This window comes from Danio aesculapii, chromosome 15 (assembly GCF_903798145.1).
Source record: "Danio aesculapii chromosome 15, fDanAes4.1, whole genome shotgun sequence".
Lineage (NCBI taxonomy): Eukaryota > Metazoa > Chordata > Actinopteri > Cypriniformes > Danionidae > Danio > Danio aesculapii.
In genome coordinates this window covers 45,061,255-45,085,816 of record NC_079449.1, presented here as the reverse complement: position 1 = coordinate 45,085,816, position 24,562 = coordinate 45,061,255, and the positions used below count along the sequence as shown (strand labels likewise).

General features: G+C 38.7%; 1 protein-coding gene across 1 annotated transcript; it reads left to right on the top strand.

The window, feature by feature from the left end:
• The first annotated feature begins 852 nt into the window (after positions 1-852).
• ppp5c (protein phosphatase 5, catalytic subunit) lies at positions 853-24,494 on the top strand. Its single transcript, XM_056473386.1, has 13 exons — positions 853-943; positions 2,688-2,929; positions 5,653-5,800; positions 6,581-6,702; positions 6,945-7,010; positions 7,133-7,231; positions 9,018-9,123; positions 9,202-9,344; positions 12,707-12,794; positions 13,149-13,189; positions 13,267-13,445; positions 20,076-20,157; positions 21,510-24,494. Exons 1-13 carry the CDS (start codon positions 853-855, stop codon positions 21,570-21,572), a joined length of 1,470 nt encoding a protein of 489 aa, XP_056329361.1. The 3' UTR covers positions 21,573-24,494.
• The last annotated feature ends 68 nt before the right edge of the window (positions 24,495-24,562 follow it).

The window sequence follows — 24,562 nt, the reverse complement described above, 5'->3', positions numbered from 1 at the left end:
ATGTCATAAAGCGTGAATCATCTCAGACTGGTTTCTTGAACATGACAATGAGTTCACTGTACTCAAATGGCCTCCACAGTCACCAGAACTGAATCCAATAGAGCACCTTTGTGATTTGATGGAACGGGAGATTTGCATCATGGATGTGCAGCCGACAAATCTGCAGCCACTGTGTGATGCTATTATGGACCAGAGTATTTCCAGTACCTTGTTGAATCTATGCCATGAAGGATTCTGAAGGCAAAAGGGGGTCCAACCTGGTACTAGTAAGGTGTACCTAATAAAGCTGCCGGTGAGTGTACATAAATTCTAATGTGGTCATTAGCCCATGAACATTTCATAATTCAAAACGTCAAAAAAATCTAGCATAACTTATCAATATGTGGACATTTTGGGATTCTCGTAAGCTATGGAAATGAACAAAGAAAAACCGGAATACGTTAGGACCTTTTTTATTGTTTACACTCCTTAAAACAGTGTTTATTACTGTGACAAAATATACTAAAAATAAAAATAGACTATATTTTAAGTTATTAAACATTTCTATTCAATGTCTTTTCCGCATGTATGTAAACCTACTTATTTAATTGTATTTCTATTATTAATTTCCCTTCAGCTCATAGCCATTTTTGGATTTTCTCATCTGAATCATTAACTACGTATAAACTATTTTATAATTCAATTAATTGAATACAACTTTTAATGAATTTGTTTGTTTCTCCATCACTAGTGTGTTAAAATGTTTACTTCTGAACGTTTGTTTATTTTTTATTTATTAATTTTATTCTGGGGTCTCTAGACTGTTCTAGACGAGTGAGTGTTTGCGACAGCTCTTCGCGCGCACGCGGCAGCATGACGGAACACGGCAGCGAGAAGATGGCGGAAGAAGAGCGGAATGCCAGTGCAGAGAAACTCAAGGAGAAGGCTAATAACTACTTTAAAGGTACAATCATGCCAAATACCCACTGTAAATAAGAGACTGTACTGATGTCGACTGGATAGAGCTGTGTTGCGTGAGTTTGCGGTTTGATGAGGACCGGTGAGATCAATAAAGGGCAGCGTGTGTGAGATAAGCACACACATGATGAATCAGATACACACACTACCGTTGACTTTTCTGTTCGTAATTAATAATTATGACACATAAACTCGACGATGACGTGGGGAGATGACGTAACACACTTACGTAGAGAACTGCTGTACTGTCAGGTGTATAAATGTTGGTTCGCTGTCATTACCACAGTATTAAGACTTTAATACCCTGACAACAACAAGGTGATCACGTTTTTCACCGAAGACACAGTTTATTTTCTGTTTCTTTCCGCTTTTTATTCATTTTATATCGGGAAATTGTCATCCTGCTGTTTTGACAGGTAGTTATTTTGATACCTGTGCTTATCCTATGGATATATTTTAAAAATACGAAACGAGTTAAACTGTGGGATGTTTGTTGAAAATGTAAGGCAATTCAAGTTTATTTATACAGCACATTTCATACACAGTGGCTTTACATAAACAAGAATAAAAAAGAGAAGTATAAGAAAATTAATAAAGACAAATCGTATAAAAACAGATAAAACAGGTTATAAAAGAATGAAAAAGAAGAGAAAAACATAATAGCGTGATCTGTCGGACGTAGCACAGTGCTCATTCAGTAATGGCACAGCTAAACAGATGTGTTTTCAGTCTTGATGTGAATGTACCTAATGTTGGAGCACATCTGATCATTTCTGGAAGCTGATTCCAGCAGCAGGGGGCGCTGTTAGTAACTGAAGGTCGATTCACCCTGCTTTGACTGAACTCTTGAAATTTCTAGTTTACTTGATTCTAATTATCTAAATGATCTGTTCAGTGAGCATATCTGTAATGGATTAAGGTCCTAGTCCATTTAGTGATTAATAGACAAGTAATAATACTTTAAAATCTATTCTGAATGTACTGGTGGGCAAAGCGAGGCTTCATGAAGCATTGAAACAGTCGAAGCAAATGTGTCGAAGCTTCGAAACGTTTCGAAACCCCACTCTACGGTGACACCTAGTGGTCATTTTTATGTATTGCACCGGAACACTTTGAATGGGTGATGTCAGCCGTTGCCGAACTGCATTGTGGATCCGTTGACGCCACTTCAGAAGCGTTGCTCGCTGCAGAAGTTGGGACTTGCTCAACTTTTCAAGCGCCGACGGAAGCGTCAGCCAATCAGATCGCTGTATGCTAATACACCAGCTCAGACAGTAGCCTATTGCTGACTAATTTTATTGGCTGACGCTACTATGACGATCGCGTCAGCCCCAACTTTAGACACGCCCTCTGCCAAGCATTGACGCTGAAGCCTCGTGTGAATGGGGCGTTAGTGTGGCATCAGGAGCCACGACTATTGATTTGGACTTGTTTGTATGTGTTTATTTTTAAATCTCAAAAGCTGTCACCATTCACTGCCATTATATTAATCACTAAAGACCACGTATTCTGCTCAAAATCTTCTTTAATGTTCCACTGAAGAAGAAAGACATCGTTGTTGACCTGTGGGCGAGTAAATGGACAGGAAGTTATCATTTTGAATCTTGTATTGAGTTCTGTTTGGGATGGCAGGCTCACTTACGTTAGAATAAGTACTCTGAAGAATGTCTTGTCAAATGATTTATCTACAATATTTTATATAATACTTCTATCTAATACTTTTATTGCAGATAAAGACTATGAGAACGCCATCAAGTATTACACAGAAGCACTGGATCTAAACCCAACCAATCCCATATACTACAGTAACCGGAGTCTGTCGTACCTGCGCACCGAGTGCTATGGCTATGCGCTGGCGGACGCCACCCGAGCCCTGGAGCTGGACAAGAACTACATTAAGGGCTACTATCGGCGAGCCACCTCCAACATGGCCCTGGGGAAGTTTAAAGCAGCACTCAAAGATTACGAAACGGTAAGACTCTCCTGAACTTACATGGACTCTTTTCACGAGACAAGACTGTTATGACATGTTTAACGGTCATCAGTAGGGGTGTAACGGATCACAACCCAGTTTGGAACAGGTGTGACCTGCGAATTAATAACTTTTTGTGAATTCGTAGGTTAATCCAACATTTGTAACAGTTGCAGAGAGATTACCTCCCACATCGTTTAAATCACGTGTATGAAAGCATTTAGGCTCTCCTGTAAAATATAATGATGACGGAAAAAGTTGTGGTGGGACCAGGGCTTAATCTGATCCGGCACCTAATTTTACCGATCCCCCTCCTCAACCGTCTTTCTCCCCCGTCCGATGTTCACTTTCATTTTCATCCGCGACTCCCCAATCTTCTTCACGTTCGTCCGCGACTCCCCCGTCCAGCTAACTTTCGTCAGTGACACCCCTCCGCCATCCACCGCACCAACCTTTCGTTCGCGACACCTCTCCATCCTCGAGTAACATGCCGGATCCATTACCCCGATCTGTTCTGGGACCTCGCAATTCACAAATTAAGCGCTGGGTGGGACCTACCTACCTACCTATAGGCTATTAATTAAAGGTGGTTTCTGTCACTGTTTGTTTAACCCGATTTAATGCATTGTGTAAAGCTGCATGATCAAACATTACAAGATCGTGATCTCAATTCAAACCCGCGCAACGTGAATGATAAATGATAATGATTTGCATATGTTTGTGAATGTTGTAGCAATAACATTGTGCAACCAACAGGTGGCGACAAACAACCATCAAAATTATGTCACTGAGTAGGTTTTCAAAAGTGATCCACCCATGGTTTCCGCTACTTTCGTTCTTCCATGGCGGGGCGCCACGCCAAAATTCATCCCGCCACGGCTACATTACAGCTTCTAATTAAAAACATTTTATTTTTTTAATAGCGGGTGATAATCGCACCAAAATATATTAAAGGGTAAGTGAATTATAACCGCGTGAACTTTTTTGTAACTGACCGTGGTAGTGCTGTGCGTCATTTGTTTAACCCTTTAAGGTGACGTGCTGACTGACTGACTGACAGGTGCATGATGCGTGAGGCTAGCAAACACGACGTAGATCTGTTTCACTTTACTTCAGGACGCATTAATATCGCTCTGTAGGTCTATTGGAGACATTCATAAATATTCCTAGCAAATCTAATAAATGTTGGAGACATACTCGTTACATAAAGGCACTAAATCGCACTTCAGCAACGTTTATTTGAGAGCGCACAAGAAGATCTGCGCTCAGTGTTGCCAGATGTTGCTGACATTTCCAGCCCAAAAGCTGTCGAAATACCATGGAAAACCAAAAAGTTTTTTACCCGCAAAAATAAATTCAAAACCACCCAGCGGGAGAAAATTTTGTTCCTTGCCGCTGTCGCCAGTAGCTTGCATGGTTCGGGATCTGTGGAGCTGCGCATCGATGGATATGCTCTTCAGTGTTTGAACTCTCAGTAGTGATTACTAAACCACTACTAAATACACTGAACTGAGCTAAACTGAACTGACACTGTTTCAATTTACTATGATCTTTTATGTGAAGCTGCTTTGACACAATCTACATTGTAAAAGTGATATACAAATCAAGGTGAATTGAATTGTGTTTTCTTTTTCTTATAATGCACAGAGTTTTGAGGTGAGGGATGAGGGACAGTCGGACAGTCACATCCAATTCATCAAACTCCATCTTTAAAATCGAAATCGAAATTAAACAGTCTCCTGATAAAAGCCGGCATATTAGCGCACTGCGACATTAAAAACATATCGCGCCTTCTGATTGGTTTTCGGGAAATATCAGCTTTTGCTGTCAAAGGGAAGTGGCGTTTAGCGGCTTTTGCCAACAAACTGTTATTTCTGAATGTGCTGACGCTGCGATTTAGATGATTAGAAGCAAATCTATATGTTGATGGTGTAGTACGTGCCTAAAGCACTCAGTGTTATTATCTCATTTTTGGCGGAAGTGGCGTTTAACAGCTTTTGTATCTGAACTCTTCATATGTTCTCAAAAACACTCTAAAAGGATTTTGCAGTGCCCACATTATTAATATTGTGCATGTTCATTACCATGACGTGTTAAATTACTAATGCATTTTTGCTGCGTCGATAATTATATTAAACTGAATTAAAACTGAATCAACTCGCATTTGGAGATGTTTGCATTGTTTAATTGTTTTGTTTGTGTAGTTCATTTGAAACTGTGATCTCTTGGTGAGCCATATAATGCAGGTCAACAGTTACAAAAATAACTGAGAAAAGCTAAATATTACCAATAGCTCCCGGTGGTGCATCATGAGGCGAAATGATTGTTCTGTGCAAGAGATGTAACCCACAGCATCATTTTCCTGTTTTTATACCACTTCTTTTCTATATTAGACCATGTTGGCTTGAAAACTAGTTTGGGACAAGCTGAACACTCTTGATAATGTATTTATTCAATTTATGTGTACTATGCTAAAGGCACATTTCACCCAAAAATGAAAATTCTCTCATTATTTATTCAGCTATTACTTGTTCTAAACCCATTTGAGATTGCTCTGTTGAGAACAAAGGAAGATATTTTGAAGAAACCAGTAACCATTGACATACATAGCATTTGTTTTTCCTACTATGGAAGTCAGTGGATACAGGATTTTACCCCTGAAGAATCTTTGAACTTAACTTTCTTTCTTTCTTTCCTTTGTGCTGTTGTCATCTTTCTAACAGGTGGTTAGAGTTCGGCCCAATGACAAAGATGCCAGGATGAAGTACCAGGAATGTAATAAGATTGTCAAGCAGAAGGCCTTTGAACGGGCCATCGCCAGCGACGAGCTCAAACGATCAGTAGTCGACTCCTTAGACATCGAGAACATGAGTAAGTCCTTGACACAGGTTTTTAATTTCGGTAACAGTGGTTTTACAGTGCTTTTGGTACATTTTACACAACATACTGTAGTAGTACATATAATTACGATTTATCTGATCAAAATTACGATTTAAAATCTGATGTACTACAATGTCATAAAAGAGCTTCATGTTTGATGTGCGGGTTTAAACGGCACCAAAGAAAGATTAAAAGTACGCTACTGTTTATTTAAAACATTAAACATTGCTGCCATTTTTTCCAATAAAGTTGTCAGTTGTCATGAAAAATTAAGATAATCACTACAGAATTTTTTATTCAATTAAATAAATTATATATAAAACTATATATATATATATATATATATATATATATATATATATATATATATATATATATATATATATATATATATATATATATATATATTTAAAACCTTATTCACATTGTTCAGGATAATGTGCTCACGAATTGGCGCGTTTTAAAGCCGAGATTCATCAGCGGATCTCTCAGATATCCGCTGATAGACAAACCAGCTGATCGACGTGACTTTAAAACTCTCCAGTGTTCCTGTATCTGTGTTTACACTCAGTAAATAGCGGTGAGTTTGGTGAACTGTATAATCTACCAAACCGGCTAGTTAAATAAACTTAAATATGCAGGTTTTGGGAGACTCCGTTACTCAGTTAAATTGAGGCAACGAGTTTACTCAATTAATTTCGTTCAGTCTATTTATTAGGGTTTAGTGTAGGAAATCCCAGTACAAGTTTTTTTCCCTTTGTCTCCCAACAGCAATCGAGGACGACTATGTGGGACCTAAACTTGAAGATGGGAAGGTTACACTGAAGTTCATGGAAGACTTGATGGATTGGTTTAAAGACCAAAAGAAACTGCACAGAAAGTGTGCTTACCAGGTATATGCTCCTCAAATGCTGACATTCATTAAAAAATCCATTCATCTCATTATTTTATTACGTCATTGTAATTTATTGGTTTTCTATTAGTCTGCATTGACGTGGTTGTGTAATGAACCAGTACAATTGTAAACTTCTCATTATAGTAAAAGTTAGCAGTAACACTTTAGTCTAGGTCACAATTCACTGCATTAACAAACAATTAACTAAAGCATTCATCAATCTTTTTTTTTATGTTGCAGATGCTGGTTCAAGTTAAAGAAGTTTTAACCAAACTTCCCAGTCTTGTTGAGATTACATTAAAAGAGGTAAGAGAATGTCCGTTTTACAAGGGAAATGTATTTTGCATGGTTGTTGTTGTTGCTGTAGTTTCCTTTGATTTAAAATAAATGTTATTAATGTCTCACTTTTCACTTTTCTTGCTCTTTAGACAGAGAAAATCACTATATGTGGCGACACACATGGCCAGTACTATGATCTTCTAAATATTTTTGAGCTGAACAGCTTACCATCTGCTACTAATCCCTATGTATCCTTTTACTTTCACTTTTGAACCATTGTATGTTATGCGTGAGGGAGTAAGTATGTGTGCAAATTGATCAACGGATGTAGAGTAAAACAATATGTCTGCAGTCCCACCCAGTTAAATCTAAATATTAATGCTGGGCAAAGATCCAAATATAAAAGATTGTTTTGACAGTATGTGTGTGTGTGTGTGTGTGTGTACGCATGTATATATGAGCAATATCACACGAGTAGCAGTACGATGTGGTTGTATATCAGCACTGGCGAGAGGCGTGCGTTGGCAAGAGGCTGCAGGCCAAGTGTCTTAGTGTCCCACCACTGACGATATACAGCCATATCAAACTGCTACTAGTGTGATATGGCATTTATACAACAGTTCGACAGCATAATTGTGTATATAAAAAAAATCAAACACGAAGAGTCTAAAAACCTTTTTGTATGAGGAGCTACTTTCCTCTGCCATTCATTCACATCTGCAGCTGACGTCAGAACAGCAGAAACTGTTGCTAATTCACCAACGTCACTTTAGAGCTAATGTTTGAATGATTCTCTAATGTAAAGTCTAAAGTGATGACAAAACGGGTTATTTTTGCTCACATTTTAAGATTATAAGGCTGAACGGCATGAAATGCCATCAGTCTACAGGGATTTCCTAGTATTTCTCTGTTGCAATATTAATTTGTCAGTAAACTGGGTCAAAATTTTCTGGTGAACAGTAGGCTGTTACAAAATCGGCACGGTTAAAGTCTGTTTTCTTTAAAAATCACCGATCTTCACTGCCTAAATAATATATGTTATAAAGTGGGTCTTAGAATGTACAAGAAGCACTGCATTAAATTACATTGGTCTGCACCATGTTTTTAAAATTCATTCATTCATTTTCAACCACTTTTCTGGTGCCGGGTTGCTGGGGCAACAGTCTTAGGAGAGAATCCTGAGGTGTTCCCAGGTCAGCAGAGAGCTAAGTCCCTCCAGCGTGTCCTGGGTCGTCCCCGAGGCCTCCTCCCAGTGGGACATGCCTGGAACACCTCCCTAGGTAGGCATCCAGAAGAAACAGATGCCCGTACCACCTCAGCTGACTTCTCTCAATGTGGCAGGGCAGCGGCTCTACTCCGAGCTCCTCCTGGGTGACAGAGCTCCTCCTCACCCTATCTATAAGGGTGCGTCCTGCCACTTTGTGAAGGAAACTCATTTCGGCTGCTTGTATCCGAGATCTTGTCTTCTTGGTCATGATCCAAAGCTCATTACCATAGGTGAGAGTAGTTAGTAGATTGACCGGTAAATCCATGACAAAAATGTCTTGGGTGACAGGTCAGACTAAGTGTGGATCAAAAACCCTTTATGAGTTTTATATCATCGAGGACTGTGACGTCGCCTGGTATGGCGCAGTCGGGGCCCCATCCTGGAGCCAGGCCTGGGATTGGGGCTCATATGTAAGTGCCTGATGGCTGGGTTTTTTCCCAGGGAACCCGGCCAGGTTCAGCCCGAAGAAGCGACGTGGGACCATCCTCCTGCAGGCCCACCACCTGCAGGGGGAGCCATAAGGGCAGGGCTAAATTTGTACCTCGTTTACAGATACCCCTCCTCAACCGCCTTCCTCCCTGCTGTTCACTTTCTTTAGCGACGCCCCCAACCCTCTTTACTTTCTTCCGTGACAACCCCCCGCTTCTTGGAAATCTGAAATGGCTAATAAGCCAGTGTCAGTTTTATTAAGCCCAAGCTAAACTTGCTTGTTTTTTTTGTTTTTCTAAGTAAAATTCAGTATACTAGCCTTGATTTCAAGATCTCAGCTGTTCAACGGAGACTTTGTGGACCGCGGATCTTTTTCTGTCGAGGTCATTCTTACGCTTTTTGGCTTCAAGCTGCTCTATCCAGAACACTTCCACCTGCTAAGAGGTGAGCGCTCACAACATTACAAACATTTGTGCGTGAAGGATCAATGTATTACTTATTAATGTGTGTTTTCTGGTCAAGGTAACCATGAAACAGATAACATGAATCAGATGTATGGCTTCGAGGGTGAGGTAAAAGCGAAGTACTCCTCCCAGATGTTCAAGCTGTTCAGTGAAGTCTTCCAGTGGCTTCCTCTTGCGCAGTGCATCAATGACAAAGTACTGGTAAGAATAAAGCACAGTCATCCCATTAGAAATGTTATGCTGTGTAGCACAGGTGTCAAACTCCGTTCCTGGAAGGCTCTGCACAGTTTAGTTCCAACTCTGCTTCAACACACTTACCTGAAGGTTTTAAACGAGCCTGTAGGGCTTAATTAGTTTGATCAGGTGTGTTTAATTAGGGTTGGAACTAAACTGTGCAGAGCTGCGGCCCTCCAGGAACTGAGTTTGACACCTGACATACAGTTGAAAGCAGAAGTTAACATACACTGTTTAAAAAGGCACATAACCCTTTTAAAGAAAAGTCAGATGCTAATTTGACTAAACTTTTTCTCTTTTAGGTAAGTTAGGATTATCACATTTGTTTCTGTTATGCTTAATAGCAGAATAATGAGAGAGATTTTTTGAGAAATTGTTATAACTTTTCTTGAAAGTCAAGTTTACATACAATAAGATTATTAAGCCTCTGAAAAAGCTCAGATGATGAGGTCAAGGTTTTGGAAGTTTCTGATTGGCTAATTTGAGTTAATTGGAGGCACAACTGTAGATTAGTATTTAAGGAAAACCTCAAACACACCGCTTCCTTGTGTGACAACACGAGAAAATCAACAAGCCAGAATCAACAAAAAAGCCAGATTACAATGAGCTAAATTACACTGGGAAAAAGACTCATTTTGGAGACTCGTCCTGTGGTCTGATGGAACTAAGATTGAACTGTTTGGCCATAATGACCAGTGTTACATTTGGAGGACAAAGGGGAAAGCTTACAAGCCTAGGAACACCATCCCAACTGTGAAGTATGGGGGCGGCAGCATCATGTTGTGGGGCTGTTTTGCTGATGGAGGGACTGGTCCACTTCACAGCATAGATGGCATCATGAAGAAAGAACATTATGTAGAAATACTGAAGCAACTTCTCAAGATATCAGCCAGGAAATTAAAACTTGACCACAAATGGGTCATCCAAACAGACCATGCGCCTAAGCATACTGCCACATTAGTTTAAATGTGCTGTAGGGACAACAGAGTGAATGTTTTAGAGTGGCCATCACAAAGCCCTGATCTCAATCCGATAAAAAATTTGTGGGCAGAGTTGAAAAAGCTTGTGCGAGCGAGACAACCTACAAATCTGACTCAGTTACACCAATTCTGTCAGGAGGAGTGGGCCAAAATTCCTTCAAACTATTGTGAGAAGCTTGTGGGAGGTTACCCAAAACAAAAATTCTCTCATTATTCTGGCATTTAGCAAATGTAAATCATTTAGGTAATCCTAACGGACCTAAAATAGCAGGTGCTTAGTATGATTTACCATCAGACATTTAAAAAAAATGATTATGTTGCTGTTTTAGAGTGTATGTAAACCTCTGGTTTCAATACGGTTCTTCCACTCACCTCTTTCTGTGGATTTTTTTCCCTGGATTTTGGTCTTCGCTTTGATTCAAATATACTTTCCCAGCATCCCTCAAAGCTCCTTACTCTGTCCTTCCATCTGCTCTGGTTGGCTCTCCTTTTTTTGCAGAGGATTGGCCTTCTAATATACGAAGCGGACATGTCAGCAAATGGCATCTCTATTCTTCTTAGTGCACATCAACATTTTTTCAGAGTGACGCTATTTTAATGTTTAAAATGCAGACTCTTGGTCGCGCGAAAATATCCTTTATCTGTTTTTGTATACAAAGTTCACACATGCAATTAATGTCACATGGTTATCTCGTTTTTTTGGACTTATATGGTTGTTTGTTGCACACACTCGATGTCAATTTTTTCCCTGTTGAATTTTTTTACAATAATTTTTTAATGATTGCAGTATTCCTAGGTAAAATAGAAAAACATATGATGAGTTCAGATGCAAAAGCCGTTAAACGCCACCTCCGCCAAAAATGAGATAATGACATTGAGTGAGTGCTTTAGGCATGCAGTACATGTTCAACAAATAGATTTGCTTCAAATCATCTAAAAGCAGCGTCAGCACATTCAGAAATAAGTTTGTTGGCAAAAGCCGCTAAACGTCACTTCCCTTTGACCGCAAAAGCTGCTATATCCAGAGAACCAATCAGAAGGTGCGAATCGAATCATATGTTTTCAATGTAGCAGCGCGCTGATACGCCGGCTTTATAAGGAGACTGTTTTATTCTGCTTTCGATTTCCATTATAAAAGACAGAATTTGATTAACTGGATGAGCCTGTCTGACTGTCAGTGAATGGCAAATAAAAACGTCCCTTACCTCAAAACTCTACTGTACAGTCGGAAGTGTAGCATGCATTCATGTTTTTTTTGCGCAGCGACGCTACTTGAATGAGTTTGATTTACTATACATTAAACGGCAACACCGTTTCACAAAAGACAAAGTTAATATGCCGTCTTTTATCCCACATGGATGCTATGAGGATAAACATAAGACTAAGACCTTGAGTATGGTGAGATTGAATGAATAAATGACAGCTTTTTAAAGTGTCTGAAAGACATCCCCGTTTTGCCCACTAAGCCTACCTTGAGTTTTATTTGCTGATTTAAGCTACTTTTTAAAGATAAATATAATGTATAAAACTCATTATTTATATTACGTCATTACCTATACGCTTGATAAGCTTTTTAAATTAATGGACAATGCACAGATATTGATGTTTCATAATGTTACGTTATTTGAATCTACCAAGCTTAGTTTACAATGTTTGCAATGTTTACACTGCTCTACTTGCATTAAATCTAAATCCCAATTATCAGAAATGACCCCAGCTCATTAAGATTTAATTAATGTCAGTTTTAATGTTATTGATTAATGGAGTTACTTGACAGATTTCATTCATTCATTTTCCGTCTGCTTTGTCCCTGGTTTATCACAGCGGAATGAACCGCCGCTTACTTGACAGATTTATATATTTTTTATTTTAGGTGGTTTGTGTAATGTGTTTTATGTTTGGTAAAATAATTTCTATTTGCATCTTTAGTTATTTTTCAGCTAATTACACTGTCTTGTCCCAACAGGTGGATTTAGAGGTTTTTGCAGAAAAAGCACAAGTGGATTTAGCTGGTTTTGATGCAAAAGAAAATCTACCTTATTAAAAACCAAAGAATTGTCTAAAGTGACATTTTTGAAAAACATTTACTAGCAAATGAGCTTCCCATTACATATAAAATTAAATTTCAGAACCTAATCAGAGGAGCCTGATAGAAAACGCTATTTTACAAGAAAAGAGGTCTGATGGATTTTGCATCTGAACTCTTCATGTAATGATATGGCATAACCACTAGGTTCCAGCATTACTAGCTCTACAAAGCTGTGAAATCCTTCGTTGTGCAGACATCACTAAGGAATTGTGAATTTAAAAATGCATTTTGAGTGTTAATGGACTTGAATTGTGTTTCAGGTGATGCACGGAGGACTGTTTAGTGAGGACGGTGTGACCTTAGATGACATTAGAAAGATAGACAGGAACAGGCAGCCGCCAGATTCTGGTAAGGAAGAATGTTATCACTGCATATTATTATTCATACCAACACTTATAAATAAAAGCGCTGTTACTAACTAATCTGGAAGAAATGAGATGCATTGAGAAGTTAATAGCTCTTAAAGTGAATGTTATTAAAATGTAAATGTACTTTAAATTAAAATTTAAATGGGGCAAACAGTGGCTTTTTTAAGGCATTATCAGTTCTAACAACTTCAACAACTAGAGTTACATGGCACTTTGGATAAAAGCGTCTACTAAATGTAATGTAGGCGTAATGTAATTTAAAGGTAAAAATGTAACCTCCTAACCTCTGCATGTACTTGAAAATGTTAAATCTGAGTTGTGATTTCCTGTGCAGGTCCGATGTGTGATCTCCTGTGGTCAGATCCTCAGCTGCAGGTCTGTTCATTTTCTCAGTTCTTCAAAGCTTTAGGTTGTTCTTGTGATTCGACTATGTTGACTGTGTCGTCTTGCAGAACGGACGGTCAATCAGTAAGCGCGGCGTGAGCTGTCAGTTCGGGCCTGACGTTACGGAGCGATTCCTGGAGCAGAACAAACTGCAGTACATTGTGCGCAGCCATGAGGTCAAAGCCGAAGGTTACGAGGTCACTCACTCAGGGAAGTGCATAACCGTGTTTTCAGCGCCAAATTACTGGTATGAAGATCTCTCTTTTCTGTCTCTAATCTTTCCCTATTACCTCCGTCCAAGATTTCCAATTTTTGGAGCTAAAATGCCTGATTTTAGTCTGAATTTTTGCAAGTTTTGCACCATTTCCTTTATTGTTTTGCTGTAGTATATTGTATATTTACATATAGTAAAGCATATTGTATGTTTAATAATATATTATTTTATTATACCTTATTTCTAGTGCTGTAAAAGGATTAATTACATCCAAGATAAAAGGTTGTGTTCACATAATGTATACATGTGCACTGTGTATATTTATGTATATATGTATAAACACACACATACTGGACTATAAGTGTTATATTACTATATATACTATATAATTATATAATTTGCCTTATATTTCAGTATGTATATACAAAAGTATAAACAAATTTTATACAATATAGTCATGCATGTATTTATAAACACAAATGTACACAGTACACACAAATATATTTAGTAAATATCAACTTTTATTTTGGATGCAATCAGTTGTGTTTAATTGTTTGACAGCACTACTTCACTAGAAATCTTTTGACCTTGAGAGCCGTCAATCTCTGTATTAGAGATGCGCAGATCAACTAAAATGTCACGCAGATCTGTGGTTTCATACTAATTATTCACCCACCCGCACATATAATTTTATCTGATATTCAGTCATGTCCATAAATATTGGGAGATTGACACAATTCGAACATTTATGGCTCTATACATCAACACAATGGGTTTGAAATTAAACAAACAAGATGTGCTTTAACTGCAGACTGTCAGCTTTAATTTGAGGCTATTTGCATCCAAATCAGGTGAACGCTGTAGGAATTACAACCGTTTGCATTTGTGCCTCCCACTTGTGAAGGGACCAAAAGTAATGGGAGAGAATAGTAATCATAAATCAAACTTTCACTTTTTAATACTTGGTTGCAAATCCTTTGCAGTCAATTACAGCCTGAAGTCTGGAACGCATAGACATCACCAGACGCTGGGTTTCATCCCTGATGGTGCTCTGCCAGGCCTCAACTGCAACTGTCTTCAGTTCCTGCTTGTTCTTGGGTTATTTTCTCTTCACTTTTGTCTTCAGCAAGTGAAATGCATGCTCAGTCGGGTGCAGGTCAGGTGATTGACTTGGCCATTGCACAACATTCCACTTCTTTCCCTTCAAAACCTCTTTGGTTGCTTTTGTAGTATGCTTTGTCCAACTGCTCTGTGAAGCGCCGTCCAATGAGTTTTGAAGCATTTGACTGAATATGAGCAGAAAATATTGCCTGAAACACTTCAGAATTCATCCTGCTGCTTTTGTCAGCAGTCACATTATCAATAAAAACAAGAGATCCAGTTCCATTGGCAGCCATACATGCCCACGTCATGACACTACCACCACCATGCTTCACTGCTTAGGATTATGAGCAGTTCCTTTCCTCTTTCTCTTCCCATCACTCTGGTACAAGTTGATCTTTGTCTCATCTGTCCATAGGATGTTATTCCAGCACTGTGAAGTCTTTTTTAGAACTAACAGCAACAAATTCTGAATGTAAATAGCACACCTGAAATGAACTCTGGACCTTTTATCTGCTGAGAAGCCAATTGTCCCATTACTTTTGGCCCCTTAACAAGTGGGAGGCACATATGCAAACTGTTGTAATTCCTACAGTGTTCACCTGATTTGGATGTAAATACCCTAAAAATGAAGCAGACAGTCTGCAGTTAAAGCACATCTTGTTTGTTTCATTTCAAATCCATTGTTGGTGTATAGAGCCAAAAATGTTCGAATTGTGTCAATGTCCCAATATTTATGGATATATCTGCACCCGATCGTCACTTTAATAATTCTAATTCTCTGTTTTACGCATGATGATAGGTCAGCGTGGATTGTTCGTTATTAACAGCAGACTCAGTGAGCTAATCTACACATCTCTGATAGTAAAATACTACACTAATGCGCTACGACAGAGGCCAGAAGTTTACATACACTCTTAAAAAAACAGCAACATGACCATTTTTAAAAAAATGTCTGATGGTAAATCATACTAAGCGCTTACTATTTTAGGTCCGTTAGGATTACCTAAATGATTTACATTTGCTAAATGCCAGAATAATGAGAGAATTTCTTATTAATTTCTAGACAGTCAACAAAAGTTTACACACATTTCTTTGGTATTTTTTTTGCTTTGATTTTAAACTGTATAACTTTGGTCAAATGTTTTGGGTAACCTCCCACAAGCTTCTCACAATAGTTTGAAGGAATTTAGGCGCACTCCTCCTGACAGAATAGGTGTAACTGAGTCAGATTTGTAGGTTGTCTTGCTCGCACAAGCTTTTTCAACTCTGCCCACAAATTTTTTATCGGATTGAGATCAGGGCTTTGTGATCGCCACTCCAAAACATTCACTCTGTTGTCCCTAAAGCACATTTAAACTAATCTGGCTGTATGCTTAGGCTCATGGTCTGTTTGGATGACCCATTTGTGGTCAAGTTTTAATTTCCTGGCTGATGTCTTGAGAAGTTGCTTCAGTATTTCTACATAATCTTCTTTCTTCATGATGCCATCTATGCTGTGAAGTGGACCAGTCCCTCCTGCAGAAAAACAGCCCCACAGCATGATGCTGCCGCCCCCATACTTCACAGTTGGGATGGTGTTCCTAGGCGTGTAAGCTTTCCCCTTTGTCCTCCAAATGTAACACTGGTCATTATGGCCAAACAGTTCAATCTTAGCTCCATCAGACCACAGGACGAGTCTCCAAAAATGAGTCTTTTTCCCAGTGTAATTTAGCTAATTGTAATCAGGCTTTTTTGTTGATTCTGGCTTGTTGATTTTCTCATGTTGTCACGCAAGGAAGCGGTGTGTTTGAGGTTTTCCTTAAATACTATTCTACAGTTGTGCCTCCAATTAACTCAAATTAGCCAATCAGAAACTTCCAAAACCTTGACACCCACCATCTTCTGAGCTTTTTCAGAGGCTTAATAATCTTATTGTATGTAAACTTGACTTTCAAGAAAAGTTAAAACAATTTCTCAAAAAATATCTCTCTCATTATTCTGCTATTAAGCAGAACAGAAACAACTTTGATAATCCTAACTTGCCTAAAAGAGAAAACGTTTAGTCACGTTAACATCTGACTTTTCTTTGAAATGGTTATGTGCCTTTTTATACAGTGTATGTTAACTTCTGCTTTCAACTGAATTTGAGGTACCAGTCTTGTGGCTTTCATATACATGCAGTGCTTCACTGCTGTTGCACACTGCATACCCAGCACTTGATTCATCCTCGTTAACCACTTCGCGAAAACACACCCACATGGCACTTTTCTTTCCTCCCTTTTTAAAGTTTCTCTTGGATCTGTTTTGCGTGTATTATTTTTTAAATTAGCGTGCAAATTAGGACTTGTTTGCCTGATGAAAATGCCTTAAAAACACTTTCATGTTTTACAGAATGTTTAAAAAATACCAAGCAAAAATCATTAATAATTAATCTCATCCATCCATGACCCATCCACAATTAATCATAATGTATTGTATAATTTCCCAACCCCGCCCGATCCGTGGGTTATCCGCAGTGCCCGCAGATATAACCGCCATCCGCGCATCACTACTCTGTATATAAAGGAAACACATAAAGAAACAGAAACTAGAATTTACACAAAAATCTGGCTGTATCACATTGAAAAATGAAAGCAGTTGTTTGAAATGTCGTCTGTGCTGTTTGGCAGCTATTTCAATGTGTTGATGGAAATTATGATCTCTCTCTCTCTGTCTCACACGCACACACACACCTACGCAACCACACACACAAAAGGATGCACGCTTACGTGGCTGCGTGTTTGCATGCATGCGCGCAAGTATTGTCACAATACCAAAATTTTTACTTCGATCCGATACCTAAAGTATTTATTACGATAAAAAATTCATACTACAGCATATAAAAACAAAACAGGAAACGTCAATGAACAGACCTGCTTTTTATTTATTGATTAACACCCAAGCATAGCAAAGTTGCACAACAGGTTTTGTGACATGCGCTAAATAATTCCACGTTTCACTTTGTGCGTCAACTCTGTCCTTTATAGAAGTGTATCCCGGCCAATTTTCAAATGCAATTGCAAATCCCGCATTACCGTTTGCATTTTCGCTTTCGCGAACGCGCAGCGACTGCCACAATTTAAATGAAAAAGCAAATGCATTTCCCATGTCTTACGAGCTACGGACCTGACATATCTAAATAGCAATATTAATTGCGTTTTCTTTTTCTCCGCGTTGTGTTTGTAACCTGCCAAAACTCTAATGGAATTGCAATTCCTTTTGCATTTGAATTTCCGATGCCTACACTGAAACCTGTCAATCAAACGACAGGGGAGGGGCTATTTTATTGGGCGTGTTTGCCTTTGGAAGTGACGTCACTCACAGTCGAAGTGTTTACAGTTTGCGCAGCAGGTTGATGACAGCTCACGCGATACAGATTTCCTTTTACTTAAAGTCCATTTAATTTTGGACATGTTAAATGAGGTTGTGGCCTTATCGAACAGCACAATCAGGGATGTGGTCTTCGCCAACCTAATTAAAGTTAATACTTGTGTAGAAATGTTTATTACTAACCTTTCTATGAACATGATTTGATTATAACTGCAGATCAATGATAATGTGAAATGGCCTACTGTAACGTCTGCAATTATATAGAATAAATAAATAAATTAACATATATGAACACATACAGACCCTGGCTTGTTGCGCGAGTGAGTGACGTATCTCTGTAAACCAATAGCGTTCAGCTGCACTTCTTGCTCCGCTTTTTGGTACCCTTTTGTTGAGCTAGGTACCCTTCCGAAAGGGTACTGTCATAGTTGCTGACCTTCTCATCAATTAGACACTATCAGACCAGAGGTTTTGGATATAAGAAAAAATAGGTTGTATTCTCCATAATAAAGCCGAGAAAGTGCAGAGCAGACCTCGGAGCATTCTGAAGTCTCTCCTGGACTATTCCTAAAGTGTTTGTGTTTTTCACAGTCTTTAAACAGATGCTTTGACACACCCCTAGGTGTCTAGTTTTACCTTCTAACCATCTTTGGGTACGTTTTTCTTTCAGCTCGGTAGCCAAGGTCTACATAAACAATGGCTTTTCTAGAGAGGTCACTTCATAGATGCATCTTATGCAAAATGACTAAGTGTTTATATTAGTGGTGGACCGTTATCGTGCTGCGTTAACGCGAGACTCTTATCGCACGATATAAAAATATCGCCGTTAATCTATTCTCAAAGTTGGGTTGGGAGCTGGGTCTATTCTACGCAAGCTATGATGACTTTCACCTTGATATTTTAGCGTGGATGTATACCTGACCGGTGAGCCATCTGATAAAAAAGTGCCCTTCTGAATCAAATCAGCAGGATGCCTGACTTTAACTGCAGTTTGGCAGTTTCACTTTAACTCGTGAACGTTTCATTCATGCCCCTGTGACAAACTGGGATATTAGACGCAAATAAGGAGTAAGGACTGGTGAGAGTGTTATTGAATGTAATAACGTACGGCAAATGGAAAGAAAAAAACGCCTGCATTTTGCGATGTGTGTGCGGTCCTTTACTGACTACCGCATGTGTGGATCTTGATGGAAAATATGGCAAAGTCCTACATGACGGTGTTTACTGATCGTGGTGTTTACTTCAATAATGCCACTAATATCTGCATACTCCACATGTCTTAATTTCATTTCTGTTTAGTTCAGTTATGACTTTAGTCAGATTAAATCACTGTTTGGAGCTTCTGTAGGCCTACAGATCAAAATTCATGTTTAACTGATTAAACAGTTAGTAAACACAAGTTCATCTTAGTGAAAATCATTTATTTTCATCACTAATTGTCATAGTAGAACAGTTTCTCAAGCAGTTTGTGAAGCATTTTGGAAACAGGAGATGAGCCCCTGGTCTAATGCGCCACCTGGCTTGAGAATCCCGTTCTCAAAGACTTATTATTTGGGTAGCACACACATTCTGAATGCCTTCTGCAGAATTCAAATGAGCCATTTTAATCTACATTAATTTCAAGATTACAGTGAGATTAATCTAGATAAAAAAATTAATCTATGCCCATCTATCGTTTATATACACTGTCATGATGGCACATTAACTTGATAATATGTTACTCTTCTGAATGCCTTTCACAGCTATAACTTCATATGAGATTTTAACATATATAATCAGTGCTTTACATATTCAGTTCTTCTACATAATCAGTCATCTCATAGCAGGCTCGCGTAACCGGCTTCAGCACCTCTGTGGGCTCATTTTACACACACCCAGTTTAGCCTGGCTCATGTTTACTGCACACAATATCAACTGCTCCAAAACACAATAAGAAATCCTCTTCAGTACCCAAAAAGTGGTACAATACGGTTCGCTTTTAGGTACCTTTTGACAGTGGAAACGGCCATAAAAGTGTACCGGACCGTACCACTCAATGGAAACAGGCCATTCGAAACCTGCAGATACCCTGTAAATATGATGTTATAGTTATTATTAGATCTAACTGTCTATACAGGGCTTTAACAACCACAGATGGTTTTACATTAGCGATGATGAAACTAACCTGTATGACATTTTTTTTTTCTGTGTGTGTTTCCTGTTCACTTTTAGTGACCAGATGGGAAATAAAGGAGCTTACATTCATCTCAGGGGATCAGACCTCAAGCCAGAGTTTCACCAGTTTACTGCTGTGGTCAGTGGAATCGTTTTTTTATGCATTATTTACATTACACACACTGTTACAAAAGATCCTTATAAATAAGGGATGCTAACAGATTATTGGGATACATGAAACAGCATTTAAAGGTGCAATAGATGACATTTGAAATGATTTTTTTGTTAGGATGGTTAAAAGTAGAGCTGCATGATGCTGGATAAATCTGACATTGTGATATTCAGTGTTTCTGCGATTTGAATATACTGTGCATTCATAGCGCTTCACTTTTTCCACATTATTTTGTTACAGCCTTATTCCAAAATGGATTAATTTCATTTATTTCCTCAACATTCTACACACAATACCCCATAATGACAATGTGAACAAAGAATTTATTAAAAATAAAAAACCTAAAAAAATCACATGTACATCAGTATTCACAGCCTTTGGCGTGAAGCTCTAAATTGAGCTCAGGTACATTCCACTCATCATTCTTGAGATGTTTCAGCAGCTTCATTGGAGTTCACCTGTGGTCAATTCAGTTGATTGAACATGATCTTAAAAGGCATACTCCTGTCTATATAAGCTCCCAGGGTTGACAGTGCATGTCAAAGCACAAACCAAGCATGATGAAAAAGGAATTGTCTGTAGACCTCCGAGACAGGGTTCTTCGAAAAACAGCCCCACAACATGATGCTGCCGCCCCCATACTTCACAGTTGGGATGGTGTTCCTAGGCTTGTTGTCCTCCAAATGTAACACTGGTCATTATGGCCAAACAGTTCAATCTTAGTTCCATCAGACCACAGGACGAGTCTCCAAAAATGAGTCTTTTCCCAGGGTAATTAAGCTCATTGTAATCTGGCTTTTTTGTTGATTCTGGCTTGTTGATTTTCCCATGTTGTCACACAAGGAAGCGGTGTGTTTGAGGTTTTCCTTAAATACTAATCTACAGTTGTGCCTCCAATTAACTCAAATTAGCCAATCAGAAACTTCCAAAACCTTGACCTCATCATCTGAGCTTTTTCAGAGGCTTAATAATCTTATTGTATGTAAACTTGACTTTCAAGAAAAGTTATAACAATTTCTCAAAAATATCTCTCTCATTATTCTGCTATTAAGCAGAACAGAAACAACTTTGTTAATCCTAACTTACCTAAAAGAGAAAAAGTTTAGTCACATTAACATCTGACTTTTTTTTAAGGGTTATGTGCCTTTTTATACAGTGTATGTTAACTTCTGCTTTCAACGGTATATAGTATACAGGTTCTGTCCGTCTGTGCATGTTCAATGAAGTGTTTTAAGTCTGTGTGTTGTCTTCGAAGTCCTCGATGTGTTGCTGTGATAAATGCAGGCTACAAACAGATTTCTCCCTCTTTTTCTCCACAGCCTCATCCAAATGTCAAACCGATGGCGTACGCCAACTCTCTGATGCAGATGGGTATGATGTAGAGGTTTTCTCACACGGAAGCTGCTGAGGTCTGAAGTCCACACCAATCCCTCCAAATCCATTCTCACCTTCTTCTTATCGCCGTTTCAAACGAGAAAAAAAAAAGGTTTCTTCTTGCGCACAAACATATTAACACTTCCTATATCATCATCATCATCATCATCCCTATTGGTGCATCTTTTGAATCGTACACTGATGATGCCTTTGCAAAAAAATGTCTTGTTTCTACTCCAAACATCTTAAAATTCTTAAATCTAAAAGCATTTTCTAGATTAGTAAATACTATGGTCTTGCTTTCAGAAGTAATGCATCAAAATTAAGTGTTTTTTTCCTTAAAACAGGCTCAATCTGCCAATGTGTAAGTTAAATAATCTTGTTTTTGCTTTAAAATAGGAATATTTTGCTTGCTTTAAGGAGCAAAGTTGCGCATATTATTTCTAAAAACAAGACTATGTATTGCTTGTCCAGAAAATGCTTCTCGGTTTAAGAGTTTTTAGTTATTTGGACTAGAAACGAGACACAACTCTAAATTGAAGAAGAAATGGGAATGTTATTTGTGCATTAAATGGATAGTTCACCCTAAATCAGGGGTGTCCAAACTCGGTCCTGGAGGGCCGGTGTCCTGCAGATTTTAGCTCCAACTTGCCTCAACACACCTGCACGGATGTTTCTGGAAAGACTAGTAAGTGCTTGATTAGCTAGCCCAGGTGTGTCTAATTGGGGTTGGAACTAAACTTTGCAGGACACCGGCCCTCCAGGACCGAGCTTGGACCTGCCTACCCTAAATGAACATTTCCTGGTATTTTACTCGCCTACAGATCATCCAAGATGACTTTTTTGTCTTCAGTAGAACATTAAAGACGATTTTGAGCTGAATCTGATGGTGATTGGTATAATGGCAGTGAATGGTGACAGGGTTATTAGATTAAATAAACACACCTAAATGAGTCTAAATCAATAGCCGTGGCTCCTGATGACACACTGAGGTCTTGTAAAGCCAAATGATCGGTCAGTGTAAGAAATTGAACGTTATTTACAATATTAATAGCTTTAATCCACATCCTGGTCAAACAGTTCTCAGTGCATGTGTGAATGTAGTCCGATAGTAGTTCTGAGACTTCAAATTCATCATATAATGCTGTAAATAATGTTTAATTTCTTACACGGAGCGATCGTTTGGCTTCACAAGAGCTCAGTGCGTCATCAGGAGCCACAGCTATTGATTTGGCTTCTATGCGTTTGTTTTTAATCTCCAAAACCTGTCACCATTCACTGCCATTACATCAATCACCAATCGGATTCATCTAAAAATCTTCCTTAATGTCCAACGAAGAAATAAATCCACCTACATCTCGGATGAGCTTTGAAAATTTTCATTTTTGGGTGAACTATCCCTTAAATCAGGGGTGTCCAAACTCGGTCCTGGAGGGCCGGTGTCCTGCAGATTTTAGCTCCTACTTGCCTCAACACACCTCCAAGGATGCTCTACACTCTCAGAAATAAAGGTACGAGCTGTCATTGGGGTGGTACCTTTTGGGGTGGTACAAATGTGTAGCTAAAATGTCCATATTAATACCTCAAGGGTCCATATAGTACCTAAATAGTACAAAAGTGTTCCTCTTAAATTTTTAGGTACTAATATATACTTTTGAGGTACCAATAAAGACCCTTTAAGTACAAATTTGTACCTTCTAATAAAGGACAACCTCAGTGACAGCTCGCGTACCTTTATTTCTGAGAGTGTAGAAAGCCCTAGTAAGAGCTTGATTAGCTAGGTGTGTCTAATTGGGGTTGGAACTAAACTTAGCAGGACACCGGCCCTCCCGGACTGAGTCTGCCTTAAATGGATGTCATTTTTGGGTTGATACCCCATCCTTGGTCATTAGGTATTCATGTGAACAGCACAGTTTGGATTAGATGATACTGAAACTAAATTGTACCAAAGAGCGGGCAAATATACGTGTTGCGTCACAAAATAAGAGTGTTTATGTAGAATTGCAGCTCCTGCGACCATGCTGATCGGAGCCAAAAACCTGATCAACACTTTCCAAAGTCTGTGTTTCTACATGAAGCTTTTATTTACCCCATGAATACATCACAGGACCGTTTCCTTTACATTTAGTGAAGTGTTGGGAGGGAGAACAGTCATATTAATACTGTAGTAGTATAGATATTAATGTTTCATCTGTCCACATAAGGAAAAAAACAACAACGTATAATAAAGAAACTCCACACACAGCACCTGTCTTGCAGGCTAGGGTTTCTGTTTGTCAAATCCACATAATAAATGTCACAAAACAAATTGAACTGCTGTGTAAAACTTTCACGGTTTTCCTTCACACACTTGCTCCCTTTTAAGAGTGTGGAAAAGTGTGATATTATTAAACTCGGTCTCTGTTCTCCACTATGTAGGCAGCTCCCACGGTTATTTGTTGTTTTTCTCCCAACATGCTTAACTGAAGTGCACTGGAGATTCTCTATATCAGTGTTTCTCAACCATGTTCCTGGAGGACCACCACATTTTCCTCGTCTCATAAAACAAACACAGCTGATTCAGATCATCAGCTCATTAGCAACGACTGAAAGACCTGGGTGTGACGAACAAAGGGGACATCCAAAACATGCAGTGCTGGTGATCCTCCAGGAACGTGGTTGAGAAACACTGCTCTATATCCATTTTTTTTTATTTTCGTCTAGCAGATCCCCCTTTTTGTGTGTGTATGTGTGTGTGGACTTCCAGCAGAATCCTTACCTTACTGTCTCTTTAAACGCACAGCAGTCATGACCCCACGACCCTTGACTTTTTAGAGAATATCAGTATGTACACCAACATGTATGTATATATACTTTATCATTTGAAACTTCTGTGTACATGTTTGGAAAAAAAGATATTGAATAATAAAACAAATATGCCAGTCCGATGATTAGATTGTGCTTGTTCAATTTTTGTTGTGAATGATTTTTCCTGTTATGTTAGTTGAGCTGCGCTAGT